This window comes from Dermacentor variabilis, chromosome 11 (assembly GCF_050947875.1).
Source record: "Dermacentor variabilis isolate Ectoservices chromosome 11, ASM5094787v1, whole genome shotgun sequence".
Lineage (NCBI taxonomy): Eukaryota > Metazoa > Arthropoda > Arachnida > Ixodida > Ixodidae > Dermacentor > Dermacentor variabilis.
In genome coordinates, this window is record NC_134578.1 from 123,847,468 (window position 1) to 123,872,340 (window position 24,873).

Sequence of the window (24,873 nt, forward strand, 5' to 3'; positions counted from 1 at the left end):
CATATCAAAGGTTAAGTGTACAACGAAATTTCCTGTACTCTACACGGGGGCGGCAATGTGGGCTTGTTCGTTGATCATCATGGAACAGCATGTAGTGTAGCGCAGCAAAAACAAGAACACAAGAAGGAATGAAGCACAGACACAAGCGCCTAATTATGTCTGTGTTTTGCTTTTTCTTGTGTCATTGTTTTCGTTGCATTACGCTACATGACATTCAATACTTTCACTGTCACATTCATGAGTACTGAACACCTAGAATCAACTAATATCTTGCCTGATTTGCCATAATTTAAAAAAAATGTGGGTATAGTAGGTCTAATTGAGTTCTGGTGATTTTAGTATCACTGACATATAGCTTTTAAGAATGTTTAATCGTTTCTTCTGTTAAGGCAGAGTACATGCTCAACTGCTACAATAAGTGTGAATGTAGGCAAAAACGACATTTTTGGCTCTTGCATCAATTTTATGGCATGTTGCGTGATCTAATCAAGTGGTTTCAGTTAGACGAAGTTCTCGATTTAACAAAATAAAACCTCACATCCCAATAAAATTTATTAACTAGACTTTCTGTACTTTATAACCAAACTACTGTATAACTATAAGCAGCTACAGCCGCCATGAGTGGCGAGCAGAATAGAAATGAAATTGCTTTAGTCGAAACACGCCGAGCGCTGCTGCTAATGCACGCGCCACATGCATTGGGCAACTACGGGAACCGCAATACCAAACACAGTTATTCAAAGCAGCACATAAAGGTGCCGCGGACTCAAATTGGTTAGTAAATGCGTTCGGAATCTGTCTTTCGATTACTCAATTGATATATCAGCCACACACTCGCATAGCACGGCCACGTGGCAAACGCGGCCATGCGGACGCTTCACTATGCACGAATCGGCTGGTTGCAATATTGGGGCACTCTATGGGTGCATGTTTAAAGTACAGCGTTTTTTGCCTATCGCGTGATAGTTGCGGGTGCTCCATGGCTGAGTGTATTGCATGGTACAGAATTGGCCCCAGTACCAAAAGTACACAGGTAGGGTGATCCGTGTAGACGAAGCGTGAACGCGAGCTCAACATAACCACGTCGTCATTATTCTGCAGCGATTATTTATGCGAAAGCGTCAAATGGCCCATTGAGCAAAAAAGCCGGCGTCTGTCGTCTCAGCGAAACAACACCTCAAATCCCATTGGCTGCGACCACGTCACGAGCGCACCTCGACGAAACAGAGCGGGTGAAAGGGTACACCTGCTGTCGCTATAGTGAACCAGGTGTTGCGTGAGGGGAGAGGGCGTCGCCGCGACGCCACGTCACCCTTGTTCTCGCAAGCCGCCGCCCGGTCCGTATCCCCCCCTCCACTGGGCTTAACTGCTGCGCGTGCCTGCCGGCCTTGGTGGCCACTGCTGTTTCCTGGTCTCTGGTCATGCAGCACGTCGGTGGCATGCGGTGTTGGCACCGCAGGCTGCTGCTGCTTGCTAGCTCGGGCCCAATGTAGCTCTAGGGTGCATCACTTGCAGCGTAAAACTCGAAGGACTGCTCAGCGGCGTTCAATTGGGCATTAATGCTTTCGCAATCACAACTCAGATAAGACATGCTTCGCTGTCCTCATATGTTTTTCTTTAGTTGCCAAGTGGACGCATCATTGTTCACCATTCACAGTCTTCAATCTGTCGTCATCATTGCATTGTCATTTCAAATTAGTTGTAATATCACGCCGTCTGATGCTGCCGCCTTCATGCTCTGTAGTAAATACGCAGTCATTGCCATGCATGCACTCATCATCCCAAAGTCGTTATGCCTCAATCGTGATGAATCTAGAATTGTCCTCCCATCGTCGATCATGCCATCGTTGTCACCGCATCAGCATCATACTGTTGTCGGCATTCGACAGATGCATTACACAGATTAGCATTACCTTTTCAGCTTCTAGAACAGAATGCATGTGGTGATCTACCGCAGTAATATTATGAGAGACACTTGGGCGGAACAATTGCTGGCCTCAATTGCCAAGCCTCCCTGTAGCATAATTTATTTCAATCTCCATAATAATCCTAAATTGTGTCACAAAACATCTACAACAAATGTCAACATGGTTTCCATAAGACCTTGTCTCTCATGAAAAACACAACTATATTGTCATGTTCACTAACTTGATCTCCTCCTTCGAACTTAGTTTTTGCGTTGAATGGATGCTTTTAGCGTTTTAAATTCTGCTACTTTGTGCCACTGCCTCCTTCTCCTGAATAAGCTAACTTAATATTGATCCGCATGCAATTACTAATATTCACTGAATGCTTTCTTCATGACTAAACACAATTTGTATATTAACAACTCCAATTCACAAATCTGTCTTTTGTCACTTCTAGCGTGCCACAATGCTGAGTGTTTAGGCCCTTGATTTTTCTCATTTTAGATCTAGCAATGAACTTCACGCAGAAAACTAAACTTTCCGTTGATGACTGTGTGTTTTGTCGTGAAACAACCAAACTCTGGCAGGTCCGTTTCTGTTCAAACAGACTGAACAAATGGCCCAATGAGTAAAAAAGGCAGCGTCTGTCGTCTCAGCGAAATGGAACCTCAAATCCCATTGGTTGTGACCACATTGCGAGCGTGCCTCTACGGAGCAGAACGGGTGAAAGGGTACATTTGCCGTCGCTCCAGGGCGCCAGGTGTTAGAGGGCGCCGCCGCAATGCCACGTCATCCTTGCTCTCGCAAGCCGGCGCCCAGTCCATATCACTCCCCCCCCCCCCCACTGGGCTTAGCTGCGGCACGTGCCCAGTGGGGCAATGTCTCCACTAATGTCTCTCCGGAGTTCCATCACTAGTTAAAAACCTAACATCAGTACCCTAGCAAAAAAAAACTGATAGAAATTTCTATAGTCTCTTAGGAATATGTATAGGTTGTACGGGTCCTTCTAAGAGTGATATATATTCCTACCTGACCCATAGAACTCTTTACCAGACTGGCAAGCAGCAGATAGATCTCACGGTGCTGCCTACAAGACCAAATAGCATGATGTACGTATCAGTCTTTCAAACCCAGATAGAGATCATCATATGACATACAGAAATCTGATGGAGGCACTGATAAAGCATGTTAGAAATAGCACACATGCCGGTGCCCATACGCCTGAAGAGACGTTTTTAAAATGAACTGAATATACAACCCTGAATGCATTGCCTGCCACGTGAATAGATTAAGAAACACAGTTGGGATGTTGGAGTATCAAATAAAAATGAAGTGTGTAAACTGTGCAATTATCAAAACCTTTTACAGCTTGTATGCAGATATATTATCCTAAACATGTTTCAACATAAATTAAAGCACACGTTTTCAAAGCACAGCAGCATTACTTAGCCTGTGAAACTACATTGGGGAAGTTGCATGAGAAAAGTATCAGTCCATCTTTGTAGCAGGTGTGCTCCAGTTCTTTTAATACAAAATTACATTTACAAATTTTGCGAGACGGATGTTCAACATTTAATGCATATCCAAAACAGGATTACTGTCATCATCATCATCATTATATTTATGTCCACTGCAGGACGAAAGCCTCTCCCTGCAATCTCTAATTACCCCTGTCCTGCGCCAACAGATTCCAACTAGTACCCGCAATTTCCTAATTTTGGCGCACCACCTAGTCTTCTGCCATCCTCTACTGCACTTCCCTTCTCTTGGTACCCATTCTGTCCCCCTAATGGTTCAACGGTTATCTAATCTGCGCATTACATGACCTGCCCAGTGCCATTTTTTTCTCTTAATGTCTATTAGAATATCATCTATACCCGTTTGCTCTCTTGTCCAAACTGCTCTCTTTCTGTCTTTTAAAGTTATACTTAGCATTCTTCGTTCCATCCCTCTTTGCACGGCCCTTAACTTGTTCTCAAGCTTCTTTGTTAGTCTCCAAGTCTCTGTGCCATATTTCAGCACCCATAAAATGCAATGACTGTATACTTTCCTTTTCAATGATAATGGTAAGCTCCCAGTCAGGAGCTCACAATGTCTGCCGTATGCGATCCAGCCCATTTTTATTCTTCTGTGAATTTCCTTGTCATGGTCAGGGTTTCCTGTGATTAGTTGACCTGGGTAGTCGTACGCCTTCACAGACTCTAGAGGCTGACTAGCGATCTTCAACTCTTGTTCCTTTGCCCGGTTATTTATCATTATCTTTGTCTTCTGCATATTAATCTTCAGCGCCACTCTTACACTCTCCCTGTTAAGGTCCTCAATCATTTGTTGTAACTCGTCAGCAGTGTTCCTGAATAGAACAACGTCATCGGCAAACCGAATGTTGCTGAGGTGTTCGCCGTCGATCCCTACTCCTAAACCTTCCCAGTTTAATAGCTTGAATACTTCTTCCAAGCACGCAGTGAACAGCACTGCAGAGATTGTGTCTACTTCTCTGACTCCTTTTTTCATAGGTATCTTCCTACTGTTGTAATAAGGTTTATTTACAAAAGCAAAACAAAGCACTTTCAAGACTGTGGATGCTAACTGTAGCTCTAACATGTCCGGCTGAGTTTGTGAATGCCATAAATTAGACACTACCAACGTGATTTCATTAAAGCTACTTTCTGGGCTAGTTTGTGCATACTTGATTTGAAAATTATAACAACGCTAATGCATCCATCCACAAAGGAACAAGGACAAGACACAAGCAACATGACTACAAACATGACTAGGGTTTATTTTACACTCCACTATCTAAAGTATAGGCAAGCAACTTTAGCCACATTTGAACAAACACATAAGAGGAAGAACACAGACTGAAGTACCAACTTCACCATGCCCATTTGTGCTCACAGATGCTGTATAGAACACCAGGTCTAATTGGCATATGCTTTTATATTATTGCAACTTCATATGAAGCTATTTTCTCTAGACTATGCATTTTTGCATTCACCCCAAAAGTATTGTGATATGTGACAGAACACAAGTGAGCTTGTGCAAAAAGAACAAACTGGCATGGCACACTGACAGGAAGCAAGGAAACAGGGCAAGCCTCGCTATTAGTACAAGATCTACAGCAATATATCAGAACATGACAATGCAGCAATATTATTTAAGCAAAAGTGAGTACAGATCTGAGAACTTATTCAAGTAAGAACATGGATTTACCATTTTTAAAACCATATAATCATGAACAAAAACAGCTAAACATCAGTGCACATATTGCAAAATCAGAAGACACAATTCTTCACTGGGTGCTAGTTCAACCACCGCACGTCGAAATGTGTAAAAGTAGTTTAACCTGTGTAGCCATCAGCATGCGAAAGCAAAGAAGACTATCAGAACAGGCTTCATATATAGTGTTTGGAGTCTTTGATTCAAACCGTAATACACTGTTAAAATAAAATTTCAGAGTTTGCTTGTTTCATTCAGAAAAAAGATAGTGTCTTAGTCATGCTGCCACTGTTAACGGATAAACTTGCACCAGCTACATTGAGTCAAAGGAGTAAATAAAGTGAGGCAGACAGATGCATGGTGTGACAATGATGCTGTTGTATCAAGTAGCATAACTGCTCACTTAACATTCAGCTGCTTTCCATGCCTCTGCATACACACTGAGAAGCTTTACCTCTTCACCATCTGCTAGTGAAGCACTGTTTGTTCACTGTGATCACCCACTCAAGGCAGTCACGTGGTTAAGTAGGGCCCTTCGCTACATGTAAGGACACCGACCCGAAACTGTGCATAAGTCCTGTAAAATATTGTCATTTTTTGTCTACTGCAGCTGTTCATCAGCAGCTGCATCACTACCGCCAACATGCCGACCATGCAATTCCCCACGCACTTAATCAACAAGAGTACAATAATGAAGAGCGGCAAATTGGGCTAGCTGGTTCATTAGGAAAACAAGAAGCTAACACAAGAAAAAATAAACACTCTAGAATTTTGATGGCTCTGACTTGGTTAATATATTCAAACATCAAAAAGCTGATTAATACAGAACGCCATAAAGTGTGGTGCACTGTTACCAACTGTTTTTTTAAAGCTATAACATGTTATTACCAGACATTCATGTACCTTGGCTGAAGACATACTGTTCATCGTTGCCATGTCTTGAGCATGAGAATTAGTCTCCTTCATAAAGGTTTCGTATTGTCCATTAAAAATATTGTTGTCTATTTCTATAAACAGATAAAGGCGCATAACTTCGCTGGGTGTTAAGTAAACTAGTGGCTCCTCTCTTCTGACGCAGACTGAAAAGTGCTTCGCATGGAGAATTTCAACAGGAAATAGCTTCTTGCATTTCAGAATTATACAAGAATTCGCTCCAGTAAGAATTCTACAAATGAGAGAAAACGCACCTGAGAAGCTGAAAAATGCACTGTTTTTAGTCTTTATAGTTCAAGTGCACTGGAGAGAGTGGAATGTTTGTTGGTTGATGACCATTCGCTAATATTCAGTGACACTTGTTGAGTCACAGCCACGGTTGTGGACTACAGCCTGTTTTTCACTTTCATCCAAGTTCAGGCACAGCTTTACAGTGCCTAACAAAACTGTCTGCTGACCAGCTTTCCTCTCCTGTACACCAAAAAACTCACTGCTTCTGGTGAAAGATTTAAACTAGTTTTAGCTGCCTGTAACTTCGAGCAAGTACATAACATTCCAATATTTGTAAAAGAACATCATTAGCTCGGCTGACCAATTTCACATGAAGTTCATTTCCGCCTTCAAATACAAATGAAGAATGCGACCAATGAGGTCCTAGTTTAGCCGCACTTTTAGGAAGATGCAGGATTTGGTGTACATTGTATGTCATTGCACCCAATCCAAACAAAGACTGTGCTCTCACAACAAACTCCGAGAGAAGATCAGATGGTGTCATTATGGTCATCTGAAGCGACGGTGTCTAGTAGAAATATATAGGCACCCTCCACAAGAAAACTGGAATGTCTGACATACTTATCTGGCAAAAAGCCATGAAGGCATGGTAATATATAATAAAAAACCCACCACTTCCATTCACTAGCTTTCCAGATTGTGATGTCTAATAATCTTTGTGGTGTACGTGTGAACCAATTCGGTGGCTTGATTGCCAATAACCTCCGGTTTAAAGAGGCAAACTTTGTTGTGAACCAATCTAAACATCTTTTCTCTTTTAAATGTGATCACATGTTTATTCTTTTTAAGCTGTTGTATGGTGTATATTTGTTCCAACAACCTTTCCTTTCTGAATCCTGGGCTTCATATTTGATTTATATGTATTGTCTTTTCTGATAATATAAATGCATTATTTCTGACTCGTTTCTTGGGCAAACGAGGAAGCTTGCTTCTCCTTGAAGCAGTACATTACACCTATACAACACACATAGATACTGATAGACTATAGATCTGGCAAACTGATGTGAATACACTATTACACTAATAAAAAGAATACACTAGTAGACTTGTACAAGCAGAATAGCACAGATACGTCCGGAATAGAACTAAAAGTAATTTTATCAGTGTATCAGTTAAATCGTTTCATAATGCAATAGAAAAAAACTGATATAATTTTTATTAGGTTGCCCTATCAGATTTTTTGCTAGTGATCTTTCAGTGTAAATGCATATCCACTTTTTGACTAATGCTAATAACTGAACACATGGCTTTTTTTGCTGTAAGTTTTTTTGGACTCCTGCTTCCCTTAAACTTATACAGTATAATATGCTTGCAAGATCACAACTGGAGTATGCTTCATCGATCCGGGATACACCGACAAAAAACACAACTCTCATATTTAGTTGAAGCCATAGAAAACTAACCTGTACATTTCATTGTAGCTTCTTATTCCCATACCGCAAGCATATCAACAATTAAAACTTGCCTTGATTGACCAGGCTTGTCAACAAAAAAACTTACCCATTTATTTCACAAATTCTCAATTGAAACATGTGTTATTACCTCCTTGTATCTCATTGAGAATGAACTACAACCTCAAGGTACAGGTGCCAACTTGCCAAACCAATCTTTACTATTCCTGTAACAGGCAGCCTCAGAAAACACACACGCACACACATATATCAATGAGCTACAAGGAGGTAATAAAACATGTTTAAATTGAGAATTTGTGGAATAAACAGGTAAGTTTTCTTGTTGCCTAGCCAATCAAGGCAACTTTTAATTGTTATTATGCTTGCGGTGTGGGAATAAGCAGCTACAATAAAATGTACAGGTTGGTTTTGTATGGCTTCAACTAAATATGAGAGTTGTGTTTTTTGTAGGTATATCCCGGATTGATGAAGCATACTCCAGTTTTGATCTTACAAGCATATATACAGTATAAGTTTAAAGGAAGCAGGAGTCCCAAGAAAACTTGCAGCACAAAAAGCCATGTGTTTAGTTATTAGCATTACTCAAAAAGTTTATATGTATTTGCAGTGAAAGATTATTAGTAATATGAATACCTATGTACAAGGTGCTTAATTAGAACAGAGTGTTTAATTTTGTAGGTAAATGTGTTAAAAGGACTAGTCATGATGTGAAAATCTCTTATTTTACTTTTACCACCCCACCTTACCACCATTTTACCTTTACACACACACACACACACACACACACACACACATATATATATATATATATATATATATACACACACACCATGGCACCCATTCCGTAAATCTAATGCTCCATACGATAGAAAATACGATAGAAAATTGGGCAAGTTGTTGAAGCTTCATGGCAGCTACTGCATGACAGATGCCGACAAAAGTAATAGAATGGGACAGGATACAGCACTATCAAATGAAGTTTATTGAAAGAAAACAACCAATATATAACACACATCACGTGACCAACACCCGGCCCCCTAGCATATGCAGATACATGCCAAAACAACCTTCACATGACCGAATGCACATGTATGACGGCAACACACATGTCACGGCTGATTAATCAATGTAAAAAGACAATTACTAAGGCACAATACAACTCAGTGGCTTTACTTAAGATCTAACAGGGCAACCTCGCTATCTTGCAGCGAGATGGATGGCTGGCTAACACATAGTGAGCCTTTCTTTCTAATGTGATAATCCATTAATTCATGTGAGAGCTTTTCACAGTGTGTGAACAGCAGAATAGTACTTTCAAAAACTGGATGACGCCCAATGCTGCAACAATGCACAGAAAGGTGTGGATGCGCAAAAACCCTTAAAAAACTATGATACTTCCTTAGTCTAATGTTGAAGCACCTTCCAGTCTGACTGATATATATTTTGTAGGCTTCAAGAAAAAGGAATCGAATAAACAACATCTCGTGTGCAAGAGACAAACTGTATGCTATATTTGACTTTGCAGTCCTCCCTGCTCAGACACCCGTTGTGAAGAATGTGCTTGTTTATTGCTTCACATATTCCCTTCAGCTTATCTTTAAATGAAAACCCAATCCTCTCCTGGAACTTAGGAGCCACCTTTTTCTGCCTGTGCGACAATTAATAGAGGGTATAATGGCAACTTTGTTCCGCTCTTGCTCCTTAAGCTTCTTCCACCCTGTTCGCACCTTAAGTTCCTTAATTAACGTCCTTCAAGATAAAAAAAACACTGAAACTGAATAACCTGCCTCATTAAGCCTTGTCACCAGATTCCTTACACTTTCAAGGATAAGGTGAGGATAGCTCTTGGTTGGGGCATCTCTAATTGCTTGAGTGGCAATACTGTACTTAATAAGTTTCAAATGGCTAGACCTATAATCAAGAAGGAGCTTAGAAGTTCTCGACTGATATCCCCAGCATACGTGATCCCACATAAAAGTAAGCCTGACATAAGAAGTTGCAGCACATTTTTTTTTCTGGAACTTCTAAAGTGAAGTTGAAACCTTGCTATTGTTCTCTAAATAGCTTCAGTACTTCGATGACAGCTCTGCGAAAGTTATCATTTGCTCATGAAAAACAAATAATCATCCACATATCTGAAAATTTTGAGAGCAAACCCACTCAAGTTTTGATTATTATCTGGTCAACATAACTTAAGATATTACTGAGCACTGGTGCAACACCAGAACCTATGCAGATGCCAGCATTCTGGACACATATTTTACTTTCCCACCAGACCAAAATTGACCTTAAATAGAAATCAAGAAGCTCCAGAAAGTTTGCAACAAGAATTTTACACCTTTCAGCAAATTCCAGCTAACCTGTTTGCTTGTGTATGCAGTCCTTAACAAACTGCAAGAGATGCACCTGCGGCAAAGAATTGTATAAATCTTCTGCATTTATACTGAAGCCTGCCCATTTTTCCAAATTATGCTCCTGCAGGAAGTGTACAACAGTCTGAGAGCTGGCAGCAAGGAATTGGTCGTTGATTCCGAGCCTGTCAAGGTGTGTCTGCAGAAATTCTGAAACATGAAGCCATGATTTATATTCCGACACAATGGTTCTGAAATGGATTCCCTAAGCTTGTGTGTTTTGCACTGAAGAAGGCGCATAAAAGAAGACCTTTTTCCACCTTAACATCATTTGAGACTGTTGTCAAACCAAACTGATTCAACTTCGTGACAGCTCAACATTTTATGTCAGCTATATTGGTATAAATTTCATTAAAATTTATGGCAGTGGCTGACACACCCTCCTCCGCAAAAGTGCTTTCCAACATGACAACACAATGCCCTTTTTTGCGTCCAAGAGATATATATATATATATATATAAAACTTTGTATTCACCATCCAGGGCCAGGGAACAAGAGAAGCCAGACACCACTGACAATTTCTGACTAATTAATTTTGACCTTATACATCTTGTTTTTACTGTACATGTCCCTCAGCTCCATCCAGGTTCCCAACATTTATATCTAAAAAGCTTGTCTATCACCACATACAGGGTCTGTCCTGAAAGTAATGTCAGTAAATTTATTGTGATGTGACTGTATGTCAGAGCGGTCTAACTGGTTGAAACTAGTAGTGACGGAATCTAGCTAAGCAGCGGTCCATCAGTCAGTGTGCTCCGAATATCGGAGTGTCGGACGGGCCCGTCCGTGAGAGCTGTTTTTTATTGTGCAAGTGAAAATGCAGCGCTCATTAGAACAAAGATTTGCGATCAAGTTTTGTGTGAAACTTGGCAATATCGCTGCGGAAAATATTACTATGCTCAAGACTGCTTATAAAGAACATGCCTGGTCAGATCGGCAAGTGTTTCGGTGGCACAAGGCCCTTTGGAAGGCCGGGAAGAGGGTGACGACAAGGACTGCGCTGGATGGCCATCCACGACCACTACAACTGACAATGTGACACGAGCGAGGGAATTGTTGAACTCAGACCAACGATTAAGTGTTCGTCTAATGGCCGACATGGTAAACGTTTCGAAAACTCAAGTTCATGAAATTGTTACAAACGATATCGGCATGCGGAAGGCGTGCACAAAAATGGTTCCAAAAGTGCTCACTGACAACGAAAAGTCACGCCGCGTTGAAACATGCCAAGAAAATCTCAACATGTGCAAATGTGAGCGAAACTTTTGGGACAACATCATTACAGAAGACGGGACTTGGGTATTTGAATATGACCTGGAGACCAAAAGGCAATCATCTGAGTGACACACACACTCGTCCCCTCCCCAGAAAAAAGCTAGGATAAGCAAATCAAAGATCAAGATCATGCTCATTGTTCTTTTTTTTTATATCCACGGACTGGTTCATCATGAGTTTGAAGAACCTGGAACCACTGTGAACTCCAAATTTTATGTGGATGTCCCCGAAAGACTGAAACGCAGGGTGCAACATATCCGTCCGGACATTGCACACAACTGGAAGTTGCACCACGATAATGTGCTGGCCCACAGTGCCTTCATCGTCACCGACTACCTGGTTAATGCAGTGGGGCCAACGATCCCCCAGCCCCCGTACAGCCCGGGCGTGGCTCCCCCTCGACTTTTTTCTGTTTTCATGCCTCAAAACACCCCTGAAAGGCAATCATTTTGGGACAGCGGACGTGATTAAAGCAGCTAGCACCACAGCATTAAAGGCCATTCCGGAGGAGGACTACCACAACGCATTCGAGAGCTGGAAGTCTCGCTGGAGCCGATGTAATGGCGCAAAAGGAGAGCATTTTGAAGATTTTTAAACCTTTTGTAACAACGAATTCAATAAATGATTTTTAATCGCCTTACTGACATTACTCTCAGGACAGACCCTATACATGCACCTTGAAGGTATGTATGTGGAAAGCATTTCAACCTCTGCTTGCTTTCCTGGCATGGAATAAAACGACATTCTGTCTCTAAACCACTTACTTTTAAACTATTCCGTTTGGTTCATTTTTCTAACTTCTGCAGAATTCCATTCACAACTTTCAAAGTTACCCACTCCGTTTTCATGCTTGCTTCCTAAAATATGCCCTCCTGTCATGCATAAACTGGAAGGCCTTCTGTTAGCAATGGGTATAGTATTTCAAGACTATCAGTGCAATGTTACACGAAGGAAACTATTGTTGGAATAAATTATTGTTCAGCTTGATATCATGATACTGCTGCATGGTTGTTATTTAGCTCTGCAAGAGAATGGTCCTGCCATCCTACCAAGAGTGGATTTCATGGGTATTATTCTCTATCTTTTGACATTAGCTTATGAGGCTCACAGATATGTATCTGTGTCAACAATAACACCTGACATCTAATTTTGTGCAACATACACTACATTAATTCAGATAAAAGTTGCATGTTTGGTCACTTGGACCAGCCTGCTCAGTGGAAGGAGGTCGAGATCGCAAATGAGAATGGCTGGCCAAGATCTGTGGTGTATGTCCCGTGTTATGCATCTGAGAAGATTTCATGGTGGCAAGAAGACATGTCAGACATCATAATCATCATCATCATCATCATCATCATCAGCCTGGTTACGCCCACTGCAGGGCAAAGGCCTCTCCCATACTTCTCCAACTACCCCGGTCATGTACTAATTGTGGCCATGTTGTCCCTGCAAACTTCTTGATTTCATCCGCCCACGTAACTTTCTGCTGCCCTCTGCTACGCTTCCCTTCTCTTGGAATCCATTCCGTAACTCTTAATGACCACCGGTTATCTTCCCTCCTCATTACGTGTCCTGCCCATGCCCATTTATTTTTCTTGATTTCAGCTAAGATATCATTAACTCGCGTTTGTCCCCTCACCCAATCTGCTCTTTTCTTATCCCTTATGGTTACACCTATCATTCTTCTTTCCATAGCCCGTTGCGTCGTCCTCAATTTAAGTAAAATCCTTTTCGTAAGCCTCCAGGTTTCTGCCCGGTACGTGAGTACTGGTAAGACACAGCTGTTATGAACTTTTCTCTTGAGAGATAATGGCAACCTGCAGTTCATGATCTGAGAATGCCTGCCAAACGCACCTCAGCCCATTCTTATTCTTCTGCATATTTCACTCTCATGATCCGGATTCGCAGTCACTACCTGTCCTAAGTAGATGTATTCCCTTACCACTTCCAGTGCCTCACTGCCTATCGTAAACTGCTCTTCTCTTCTGAGACTGTTAAACACTAGTTTAGTTTTCTGCAGATTAATTTTTAGACCCACCCTTCGGCTTTGCCTCTCCAGGTCAGTGAGAATGCATTCCAGTTGGTCCCCTGAGTTACTAAGCAAGGCAATATCATCAGCGAATCGCAAGTTATTAAGGTATTCTCCATTAACTCTTATCACCAATTCTTCCCAATCCAGGTCTCTGAATAACTCCTGTAAACACGCGGTGAATAGCATTGGAGAGATCGTATCTCCCTGCCTGACGCCTTTCTTTATTGGGATTTTGTTGCTTTCTTTATGGAGGACTACGGTGGCTGTGGAGTCGGTATATATATCTTTCAGTATTTTTACATACGGCTCCTCTACACCCTGATTCCGCAATGCCTCCATGACTGCTGAGGTTTCGACTGAATCAAACGCTTTCTCGTAATCAATGAAAGCTATATATAAAGGTTGGTTATATTCCGCACATTTTTCTATCACCTGATTGATAGTGTGAATATGCTCGATTGTTAAGTAGCCTTTACGGAATCCTGCCTGGTCCTTTGGTTGACGGAAGTCTAAAGTGTTCCTGATTCTATTTGCAATTACCATAGTAAATACTTTGTAGGCAACGGACAGTAAGCTGATTGGTCTATAATTTTTCAAGTCTTTGGCGTCCCCTTTCTTATGGATTAGGATTATGCTAGCGTTCTTCCAAGATTCCGGTACGCTCGAAGTCATGAGGCATTGCGTATACAGGGCGGCCAGTTTCTGTAGAACAATCTGCCCACCATCCTTCAACAAATCTGCCGTTGCCTGATCCTCCCCAGCTGCCTTCCCCTTTGCATAGCTCCCAAGGCTTTCTTTACTTCTTCCGGCGTTACCTGTGGAATTTCGAATTCCTCTAGAATATGCGCTCTTCCATTATCGTCGTGGGTGCCACTGGTACTGTATAAATCTCTATAGAACTCCTCAGCCACTTGAACTATCTCATCGATATTAGTAATGATATCGCCGGCTTTGTCTCTTAACGCGTACATCTGATTCTTGCCTATTCCTAGTTTCTTGTTCATGCTTTTAGGCTTCTTCCGTTCCTGAGTGCATGTTCAATTCTATCCATATTCTACTTTCTTATGTCAGCTGTCTTACGCTTGTTGATTAACTTCGAAAGTTCTGCCAGTTCTATTCTAGCTGTAGGTAGAATAGAACTGGTAGAATCCTGTGTAGCGGAGTTACCAGCGACTTCTATTGCACACTCCTTAATGATGCCCACAAGATTGTCGTTCATTGCTTCAACACTAAGGTCCTCTTCCTGAGTTAAAGCCGAATACCTGTTCTGTAGCTTGATCTGGAATTCCTCTATTTTCACTCTTACCGCTAACTCATTGATCGGCTTGGCCACTATGAAATTTGGCCACTGTGAACTTACTGCCACTTTGAATGAGTGATTTCTGAAACAACACATTCTGTCCGAGTAAGCACTTGCGATGCTTCATTTATTAGGCCTCTATTGCACTGGCTTTAAATAAGTGTGGGTTTGATAACTCAAGTACAGCCTGAAGCCTGTTCTATGCAAAGCGATATTGCCCTGCGGTTCTGGCGACAGGCATTTCGGCACATGTGGATTCACAGCGCTGTTTTACATGCACTTAACAAGGTGCATGTGATTTCGATATTGTGAACGCTTATTTGACGACGTAATTATTCATGGTGTAGGATAATTTAGTCCGCCTCGGCTATAGCAGTGTAAAAGAAACCAGAAGCCGTTGTCATCAAACACTTATGTTTTTGCATTAGAAGTCTCTAAAGAAAGACACCTGGCCTTCAGTGGGTCATTCAACTCCAAACTCTTATATTACTACAGCAGCAATCTCCCCGCGTGAAGACCAGTACCTATTTTGTTAGTTTATTTTAGTTCCCTGCTCCCTCGAATAATTGCGTTGACCTGCTACAGGGGAACTGGGCAAGAGTAGAACGGCTACAGGCAATTTTTTAAGGCGGAACAACTGACCTCCACCAAATAGACCTTAGTGGAGATCTGTGGGGGGATGGGGAAGTCCTACAAAACTTATTTTTTTGAAGTAGGTGAAATATTGAATGTAATATTTTAACGGTAATTGTGCTTGGTGGATACTACGAAAAAAATGGTGTGGGTTGGAGGATTTCTGATGTTTCCATCTTTGTGTTGTTCGCTGTTTCCTTTCTCTTTGCTATAGTAATGCATGTCGTGGAATTCGAGCTAGGTACATGGACATATTTGAGTCCTTTCACCATCCCGAAGTCTAAGTAGGCTATATTTATTTAGCTAAAATCTATAGCTTCATAAAACCTTTGCTAGCGGTTCTTTCGGAAAAAGCTTATGCTAATTCCTTTTGTTCCGTTGGGTTCAAAATCTTAACATTTAAATATTTTGATTCGTACAATTGTGATTCCTGCATGTTTATTTTCGTTTCTTTTGTGCAAAACAGTAACAATACTTCGCTTCCGTCATTCAGTAGGACAACGTTGAACCACCTACCTAGTTGGCATGAATGCATCGTGGTGCTTAAGACCTTAAATTTTTAAGTCTAAAAGCAGTATCTTTTAAAGTTTGTTTTTGTGTGAATTATTATGTTGTCCCCAATTCAGGAGGCTGTAGATGTGTGAAAGGCTTCATGCTTTAAGTTTCTATGACTGAGTTAGGACCTGGGATCTTTATTTAGTATTTGGAGCCCAAATTTCTAATGCATCTGATGTCACCTGCTAAATAGCACCGTTAACAATCGATATTTTAAAAATTATACTTTCGCTTTACACAGGTAGCACAACTGTTTGAGGCACTTCGTGACTGGGAATACTGTGAGCTACCATGCAAACTACGTGGTGTTGTCTCCACAACTTCGATGCTGGCATTGACTTTCTGAAAATACTTTGTACGTTCGGGTGCGGCAACCACTTTAATCTGAGTGCATTCTCTGTTGTGGATACGTGCCATGTTTGAGGCTTATCATCACCATTGTCACGTACGCCTCCTTTGTGCAACCGACGCTGCTTTCACGAGCATGAAAATGAAGAATTGCACGCAGACACAATGCCATCGGGCAATAAAATTTCTATGCAATGCACATAACGCATGCCTAGTCCAAAACAGTACTGATCATACTGGCTTCTAAAATGCATCCATACATGCACCTGTGTTACTTTTCTCGGAGTCCATGTGGAGCGCAAAACCTAGCTCCAGTTGCCTGGTACTGTCGTTCCCTGCTCAGCGCAGTGCAGACGCTTGCGGACAACGTTTTTTTTTCTTAACCTGTGGGAAAGGCAAAGCTGAGGATGATTTGGAGGTCTCACACCAAAATAACTTACGCGGAACCTCCGTGAACGGCAACTCTCTAAACCCTCGGCATGGTGCGGAACGTGTTTTTGCATGGACATGATGTATGCGGGAATTGTGTTGACACTGTGCGCGGCGTTTATCTATTTCGGCGAGAGAAGTACGAGCAGCTACGTGCTCGTCGCGGAACATAAGCATTCCGCATCACGCCTACCGCCACGTAATGCTACGGATGTCAACGAAAGTTCTTGTTGGTGGTGGCTCCACCAAGTTTTATTGCGCGATGCTCGGCGCGCCACAGTCAGCACCCTAATGCTGTCATAAGCTGCGGAAGGGGGACGGCTGTGCCTGCACTCGTATTTGCTGTGCGAGCGGCGCAACCTTTGTTTTGAGACCCCTTTATTCACGTTCCATCGTCATTGGCGGGGCGTTAACCAAAGCGTCCCATAGTGATAGCAAGAAGTATGGAAGCAAGGTAGTAAGCTTGCTATCCCCCTGTTAGTATCATACTAAGCATTTCTGGTCTAGGTCTAACTCATAATTTCGACGCATCGCGTATAGGAATGACGAAAGCGGACGAGCTGGTAGAGTGTTTTGCGCTGGCGTGCCCATTCTTATCATGGACAATGACTCGTTCTTCACTGTTCCCCGGATGGCAGCTATCAACCACGCAGACACTGGTTTTAATTCCTAATGCTTGCCCTGTATTGGCAAAGGAATTTTATAGCTTCGCATAGAAGTTTTCAACCGGCATTTAGAGCTACGCTTTAAATGTACCCGTGTGTGTCGCCGATGACGACAATGTTGTCGTCAGGAACACAGAATGGATGATAGAAGGCACAGCCCGGAGACCGAAAAGTCAGTTCCGAGCACCAAACTGGTGTCGCCATCAAACAGCAAATTGATAGGCAGGGCACAGTGACGTCACTAACGATCCGCGTAGTCATTGGCTCCCCGTCTACGCCACATGTGCGAATTCCCAGAAAAGTTCAGCGCCTCCGAACATCGAACATCTAGCAGGCAGCTGGCAGCTGTCCGACCTAGCCGACAACTTGGCTGCCTAGTTATGTGTGGGAGCATACGACTTATACTACATCGCTGTATAACATAAACGTTGCTATAAAAATCTCTTTAAATGAGTTTCCCATCGTCAAATTACTTTTACACAATTACTTCATTAACGCTCATTACTTTAACTTCGATAGCAATCCCAAATGATGCGTTGTGTTTAGTTTGTCTATGTGTGCGTCAGCTTTTTCTACGAAATATGGAAGGGTGCAATGATAAGGCGAGAAACCAAATGCTCACGCACCGCATACATATATACGCTCCTTTCCTAAGTTTAGAGCATCAGGCCAGAGTGAGGTATTGTTTATGCCGGCCACTCAGCCTCTCTGTAAATTATTTTTCCCTCTCTTTCAAAAAGGAAAATAAAAACGCACGCACAATGCGTAACGGTACTTACGGAACTAGGTAATCTCCAACACGCTGAAAACTCCTTATAGTGGGCGTTAAAAAGTACCGATAGTAAGGAAATCGTGTCACCAATTTGTCCAGGTCAGAAAAAATTTTGGAAGCTGCCTTAAGTATCGCAGCTGCGTCCGAGTCAGGTGGCAGTGGATTCTCGAGCAGGCCCAGTCTCTTGTCTAGAGCAACAAACATGACAGCTGCAAAAAACAAAAGAGAGAAAGAGAGGAAGTGAAAGAAAAATGTTGATATAAAGACTCGTTTCATCCAAACCAGCCGCTATAGTTTTATGTTTCATTGTACACTAGTGCACTGAAGCACGTGCACGCGGAATACGTGATAGCAAGTGATGCCTTCAATGTTATTTCAAGCTGTGCTGCTCTTGATATTTTCGCTTGTCCAGCTTTGTTTGCAACCCATACACACACATTATATGTATGTATGTATGTGTTTATGTATGTATGTATGTATGTATGTATGTATGTATGTATGTATGTATGTATGTATGTATGTATGTATGTATGTATGTATGTATGTATGTATGTATGTATAAGTGAGTATAAGGCGTAAGTCGATAGAAGAAAAGGACATCGCGCCTTCGATGTCAGTCAAGGGCATCGTCAATTCTCCTTAAAACTTTTTTGTGCGCAAACAAACAGGGACGAATAATAGAAGAAAGACAAGGAAGAGCGCTTACCAGAACTGCTGCGTTGTTACCTCTTACCCGCGCTTACCAGACCTGCTGGTAAGCGCTCGCCCTTGTCTTTCTTCTATTCTACGTCCCCGTTTGTCTGTCTGTCGCGCATACACGATATTGTCTTTGTCGCAGTGACGCCCTGGTACTCGTGTCCATATTGTTACGCGTGGAAACACAAAGATTAAATAGGCTGTATACAGGCTATGTTCACTGGAGCCAGATCGCCAGGCCGACACTCGCTCGCGCCAAAGGCACAGACCCCCTTCGTCGTCGTTGTCGCGGCGTCTCGTCCCTTGAGCATCGCTCGATGATATCGCAATAGTATCCCCCGGCTGCAAACGCGCCGTCACGGTGCTGGTAAATATCCAAGGCGCGTGGAGAGTTTTAGGGTTTGAGTCGGGCAACGTGGACAATGTCACTGGTTGTCACAGCAGAGGACGTAGTGGGCGTGGCTAGAGCGATTTCATAGGTGACATCAGTTACTTGGCGAAGCACGCGACATGGGCCTGTGTAGCAGGAAAGCACTTTTTCAAAAAGGCCAACTTTATGTGATGGTGACCAAAGCAACACGAGAATGCCGGGCACAAATTGGACATCACGGTGACGGAGGTCGTAGCGTTGCTTTTGTTTGCCTTGAGAGACTTGTAGACGAATGCGCGCAAGTTGGCGAGCATGGTCAGCATGGGCGATAGCATCACGGGCATAAGCGCTAGTTGAAGCTGTGGCGGACGGAAGCACAGTGTCCAGTGGTAGCGTCGGTTCACGGCCATACAAGACGTAAAAAGGCGAAAAGCCAGCAGTTTCGAGACGGGAAGAGTTATACGCAAATGGAAGGTAGAGCCTGGTCCCAGTCACGGTGGTCGTCTGAAACGCATTTGGATAGCATGTCTGTAAGGGTGCGGTTCAAACGCTCAGTGAGGCCGTTAGTTTGATGGTGGTAGGAAGTGGTAAATTTATGCTGTATTGAGCAGGCACGCATGATGTCGTCAATGACTTTGGCTAAGAACGTACGGCCACGGTCTGTTAGCAATTGATGCGGAGCACCATGAATCAAAATGATATCATGCAGGAGGAAGTTCGCAATGTTCTCAACATCCCTCTCTAAACGCCCTTTTTCATATCTATAGTTTTTTGTTGACTATAAACTGTTTGATGTCTAAAATATGCACGAAATCCAGGGGTCTATTGGGTAGCTTTCATCGTGGATGCTCCTACAAACAAATACCCAAAATGCTTGCATGGTTTCTTGCCAGTGCAAACATATGGACTACTCGCTTAAGTCAATTCAAATGTGGCCTTTTCTAAACGTGTTCTAATTCTACAGATTGACCTTCTCTTAAGATTAGGCTAACAGGTACTTTGTACTTTTAGTAAAGCCATGAAGGTGGCTAGTTGGTGGACGTTCATGGTTATATTGTGCTCAGATTTACACAGACGATATTAAGCGAAGGACAGGACGTGGACGGACGTAGCGCATATATTGCGCTACGTGAACTCGATTGCTCTTGAAAATTTGTTGAAATCCGTTGTTTCAACAATTCCCCAACAATATATCAATGGTTAATCAACAGTCATTTTTGTACGGGACATTTTTGTATCGCGGTAGGACGATAATACTTCGCAAAGGTCTTCAGCCTGCGTAGAGGACAGGTCCGTCGCAACCATTTTCTTTATGTTGGGATCGACGCCCGAGGCTGGCGCGAGAGGCATGCTAAGCTCGCGAGAACCATCGGTCGATAACGCTGCCGGGTATTGGTCGCCGAGACAATGATTGGTGGCAAGGCAAATACCTTGCGGTAGAATTTGCTTTGCCAATCCAAAGTTACAGACAGGCATGCGAGTGTGGTTCGCAGTAATAGTAAGTATACTGTGAGGCATGGTGACGTCGTACAGTATTGGGATGTCGGGCAGAGGAGTGACGAGGTACTCGCCATCAGGAACTGGTGGGAAAGACAACAGTTCAATGTAGGCTATGGACTTTGGCGGCAGGCGAAGAAAGCCGGTGTAGCGTAAGCGGCAGTAGGGTGCGTCAAAAGGTTCTGCGAGCATCGGAAACTGAAGGCGAAGGGTACTGGAAGAGCAGTCAATAAGAGCAGAATGGGCGGAGAGAAAATCGAGGCCGATAATAAGGTCGTGGGGGCAATGAGCAATTACGGTGAAGAGGACAGGAGTGTGGCGGCCGGGGATGTTGACACGTGCCGTGCTCATGCCGATGCACAATACACAGCACATATGCACAGTACCGCCATCCGCAACGCGGACGACGCGTGCCGACGCTGGGGTGAGGAGCTTGTTCAGTCGTCGTCGGAAGGCAGCACTCATAATAGAAAGACGTGCTCCTGTATCGATGAGTGCCGTGACAGGATAGCCGTAAACGTCAAGAAGGTTTCGGTTAGTAGGTAACGTGAGCAGAGGATTTGAGGGCAGGGTCGAGAACGCAGCTTTACCTCCACAAGCTGCAGTACCTAGTTTTCCGGCTGAATCCGGGAGGCGATAGGCGGCGAAGAAAAGCGGCGGTGTTGGGGCGAACGAGACTGGTGGCGTGGAGGTGAGGGCGAGCGGCTGTAGCGAAGGTTCGGAGCAGGGGCATCAGCGGTAGTGGGTTCATGGCGGGTGGCATAGGGTTCAGAAGGTCCAAAGGTGTGGGAATAAGTGGCGGCGTAAGTCCGAGGAGGTGGTTGCCATCAGTGACGGGCGACGTTACCGATGCGACAGCAGTGGAAGCAGATTGGCCTATCATCAGGGGTACGCCATTTGGATGGGTTTCGGCGAGATGTGGGGCAGCAAAGGACTGCCGCGGACGAGGAGGGCCGCTAGATAACTGGCGAACGCTGGGTGGAGACATGGAACACACGGTGTTTAGACCCATGTTTTCAAATTCCTGTCCCTGATTGATTCCTGTCCCCAATTTGATTGGATGATTGAGGAGACGACTCAAAGCCGCGGCAACATTGACAAGTGAGAAAGCATAGTCCATACTCAACCAGATTCAGTAGAGAGAAGACTAAGCGAACAAAATGTGCCGTACATTAATGTTTCTACAAAAAATGTAAAGAAACTATATCTACGGGCACGGGAGAGTTACAACGAGCTCTTCGCCGTTCACGAATGCTTTGGTCTTCTGTTTGTAGCCGTTATAGTCATGCGTTGTTCGCGCTTTTTAATGTCAATTACGGTTCATGTACGATTTCAGACGCGTCATCATTGACGTCACCCATCCTGACTGTCATCGCACCTACCCATGACAACCATTGTAGGAACCTTAAGTTTGACGCCCTCTGGAACATCGCGGCAGGACAGTCGACGACGACAAATGGATTAGTCAATATAAACAACTGGCATTGAGCGGTCGCTTTTACTGTTCACCGGAGAACGGCAACGATGTGTTCGCCGTTCGCTAATCCTTTTTGTTTCTATATGCATCTGTCTGCCTTGTTTCTTTGGGCTTCTTTATGGGCCATCCCAGAGCATCGACAATCTAAGGCGCGTCATTCATGACGTCACCCATCCTGAAAGTCATCGCACGTGGCACATACACCCATCGTAGCAGCATTAAGCATGACGGGACATCGTTGCCTCACAGTCAATGACAGCTCATGACCCAGTGAACATAAAGAGCATCAAGCATCCTCTTTTAGTGGGCGCGAAAGAGCGGCAATGTTGCGTTCGCAGTTCACCAATTATTTGTGCTTCCATAAGCAGGTTTGTGGCCCGCAGACCCTCCGTTCTAAGCGTTCGGATATCATTTGCTGGCTCCTCTTCCCGTGCCAAGGTGTTCTTTATATGTTTTTATGTTAAGCTGTGATTGCAGTTTTGTCTCTAAGGAACTTATAAATTGCGGGATTATTAAAGGAATCCTGTGCCCACCCTCGAGGAACCAAAGTGTCCACACATTGAACTGATAAATTGCATCCCAGCGCTATCCTGTAAGTTCGACACAAGGCACGCAGAACTAATGCATGCGCTGAGCGAGTTCAACAGCAAACAAAGGCTTTCGAAAAGTAACTACGACATAGCCACTCGATAAACACATTTGAGGGTGTCGTCGAAGCTCTTGGTGATATTCCGTCGGAGACCAATATATTCAGCATGGCAAATGCTGAAGGCGTAGCCGTAGCCTCCAGACTTCCCGACCTTGAACACACTTCTATAAAAGAAACGTATTGTTCTATGGCGTACTAGACAAGAAGGCATTTGGAGAGTGGAGGGTGTCTGTCGGTCCTGTTGGTTATCTGCTACCTAGGCACACGAATATCAACAATTCAGGCGACGTGGTCACCTGAGCACATGACTCGACTTGTTCGTTGTCAAGGTAACTCCTCGTATCATAATAAAGTTTTTGTTCATTAAGGATTTAGCAAAAAATGAAGAACTGCATAACTAATGTCACAAGGACTGTTGACGGTAATTCGAATATAAATCGGCAAAATTAGCGACAGATCACATTCCTCAAGTTACATTGATTTAACCCGACTTTTGTCGCTTCGGCTGTATGCCACATACTCCGATAATGTCTCGCTTTTTCACCTCTTTCTCATGGTCACTCCACAGCATAGAGAGATGATGACCGTATAACGTCAGCGGAATGACGACGGATGAGTAATATCAGTCGAATGACAAAGGCGTATAAAGACGACGGCATGACGTCCTTTAGACGTTGATTCTCAAACTGTGATGACAGTATAACAGCGACCACAAGAGGCCGATGAGACAACGATGATGACTTGATGAAGATGGCATGACGACGACGGTAAGACAACGGATGCGTTATAGCGCATGCGCGACGACGCAATGAAGACTGGTATGACAGCAGCGGCGTAATCACGATTCAACAGCGACAGCGTGATTACGATAGAACGACAAACAAGAAATATCGTCGATGGATTGACGAAGTAGGTATGACGACGACGTCACGACGGGGATTGGATGACGTTGTTGAAGTGATGCCCATGGTAAAACTACAGTGTGGCTACGATGGCATGACGACAACGGTATACGACCATGACTGGACGAGGGTGAAGTCACAGTGATGATGATAGATGGACTGCGATGGCATTCAGGCGACAGTACCACATCGAGTCTATGACGAATATGTTGTGACGATGATGACAACGGCATGAAGGCAAATGGGATGACGACGACTCTATGATGACCATGGCGCGACGATAACCGTATCACGAAACCTGCATGACGATGATGCCGTGACGACGATTGCATGACGTAATTAAGATGACAAAGCTGGAGCGAAGATGATGGCACGGGGTCATTAGGACGGCGGTCTGATAATGGAGCCATAATAGCGACCGTCTGACAATGACGGTATGCCAACGACGGCAAAATTACGTATAAATGATCACAGTATGATTGCAATACAAGGACAAATAAATGCTGACATCGGCGGATCGATGAAGGCGGTATGACGACGACGGAGGACGACAATGAAATGTTGTTAGTGAAGGGATGACAACACGACGGCGTGACGAGGATAGCATGACGGTGATACAACGATTACGTGATGACAACGGCATGACGAGAGCTGACGAAAAAGCTGGAATGACGACGATGCAATTATCACGAGAGCATCACGAATCTGAATGCAGAGCAAGTGGCTCAAGCTACTAAACAACTTGGATCACTTGTTTGGGCAAACATTGATGACAGCATGGCGACAGTCAGGCCACGCAGCGGAAATGACGATGTTTGAACAATCACGACGGCATCACTATGGCGGTGAGACAATGACTGTATGACTACTGCATGACTCTGGGGGCGTGAAAACGACGATATAATGAGTCTCTGATGACAAAGCTGGAATGACGGTGATGCAACCATTACGACGGCATCAGAATAACTGGCTCACGTATAGTGACCCAAGCTGTTACAATGTGGGAAGCTAGGTTCGTACCGAAGGCGCGACGAGAGTAAGCTATTACTAAGCCAGAACAACCGCGAAAGTATCGCAATCAGTAGCACATACCTAGTACTGGT

General features: G+C 43.6%; 1 protein-coding gene across 1 annotated transcript in view; it reads right to left on the reverse strand.

The window, feature by feature from the left end:
• Positions 1 to 24,873, reverse strand: part of LOC142563492 (putative cytochrome P450 12a4, mitochondrial) — an 81,910-nt gene that overhangs the window by 40,894 nt on the left and 16,143 nt on the right. Inside the window, exon 2 of the mRNA XM_075674044.1 lies at positions 18,187 to 18,388. Coding sequence (XP_075530159.1) covers positions 18,187 to 18,388 — 202 coding nt within the window. The remainder of the gene's footprint in view (positions 1 to 18,186; positions 18,389 to 24,873) is intronic.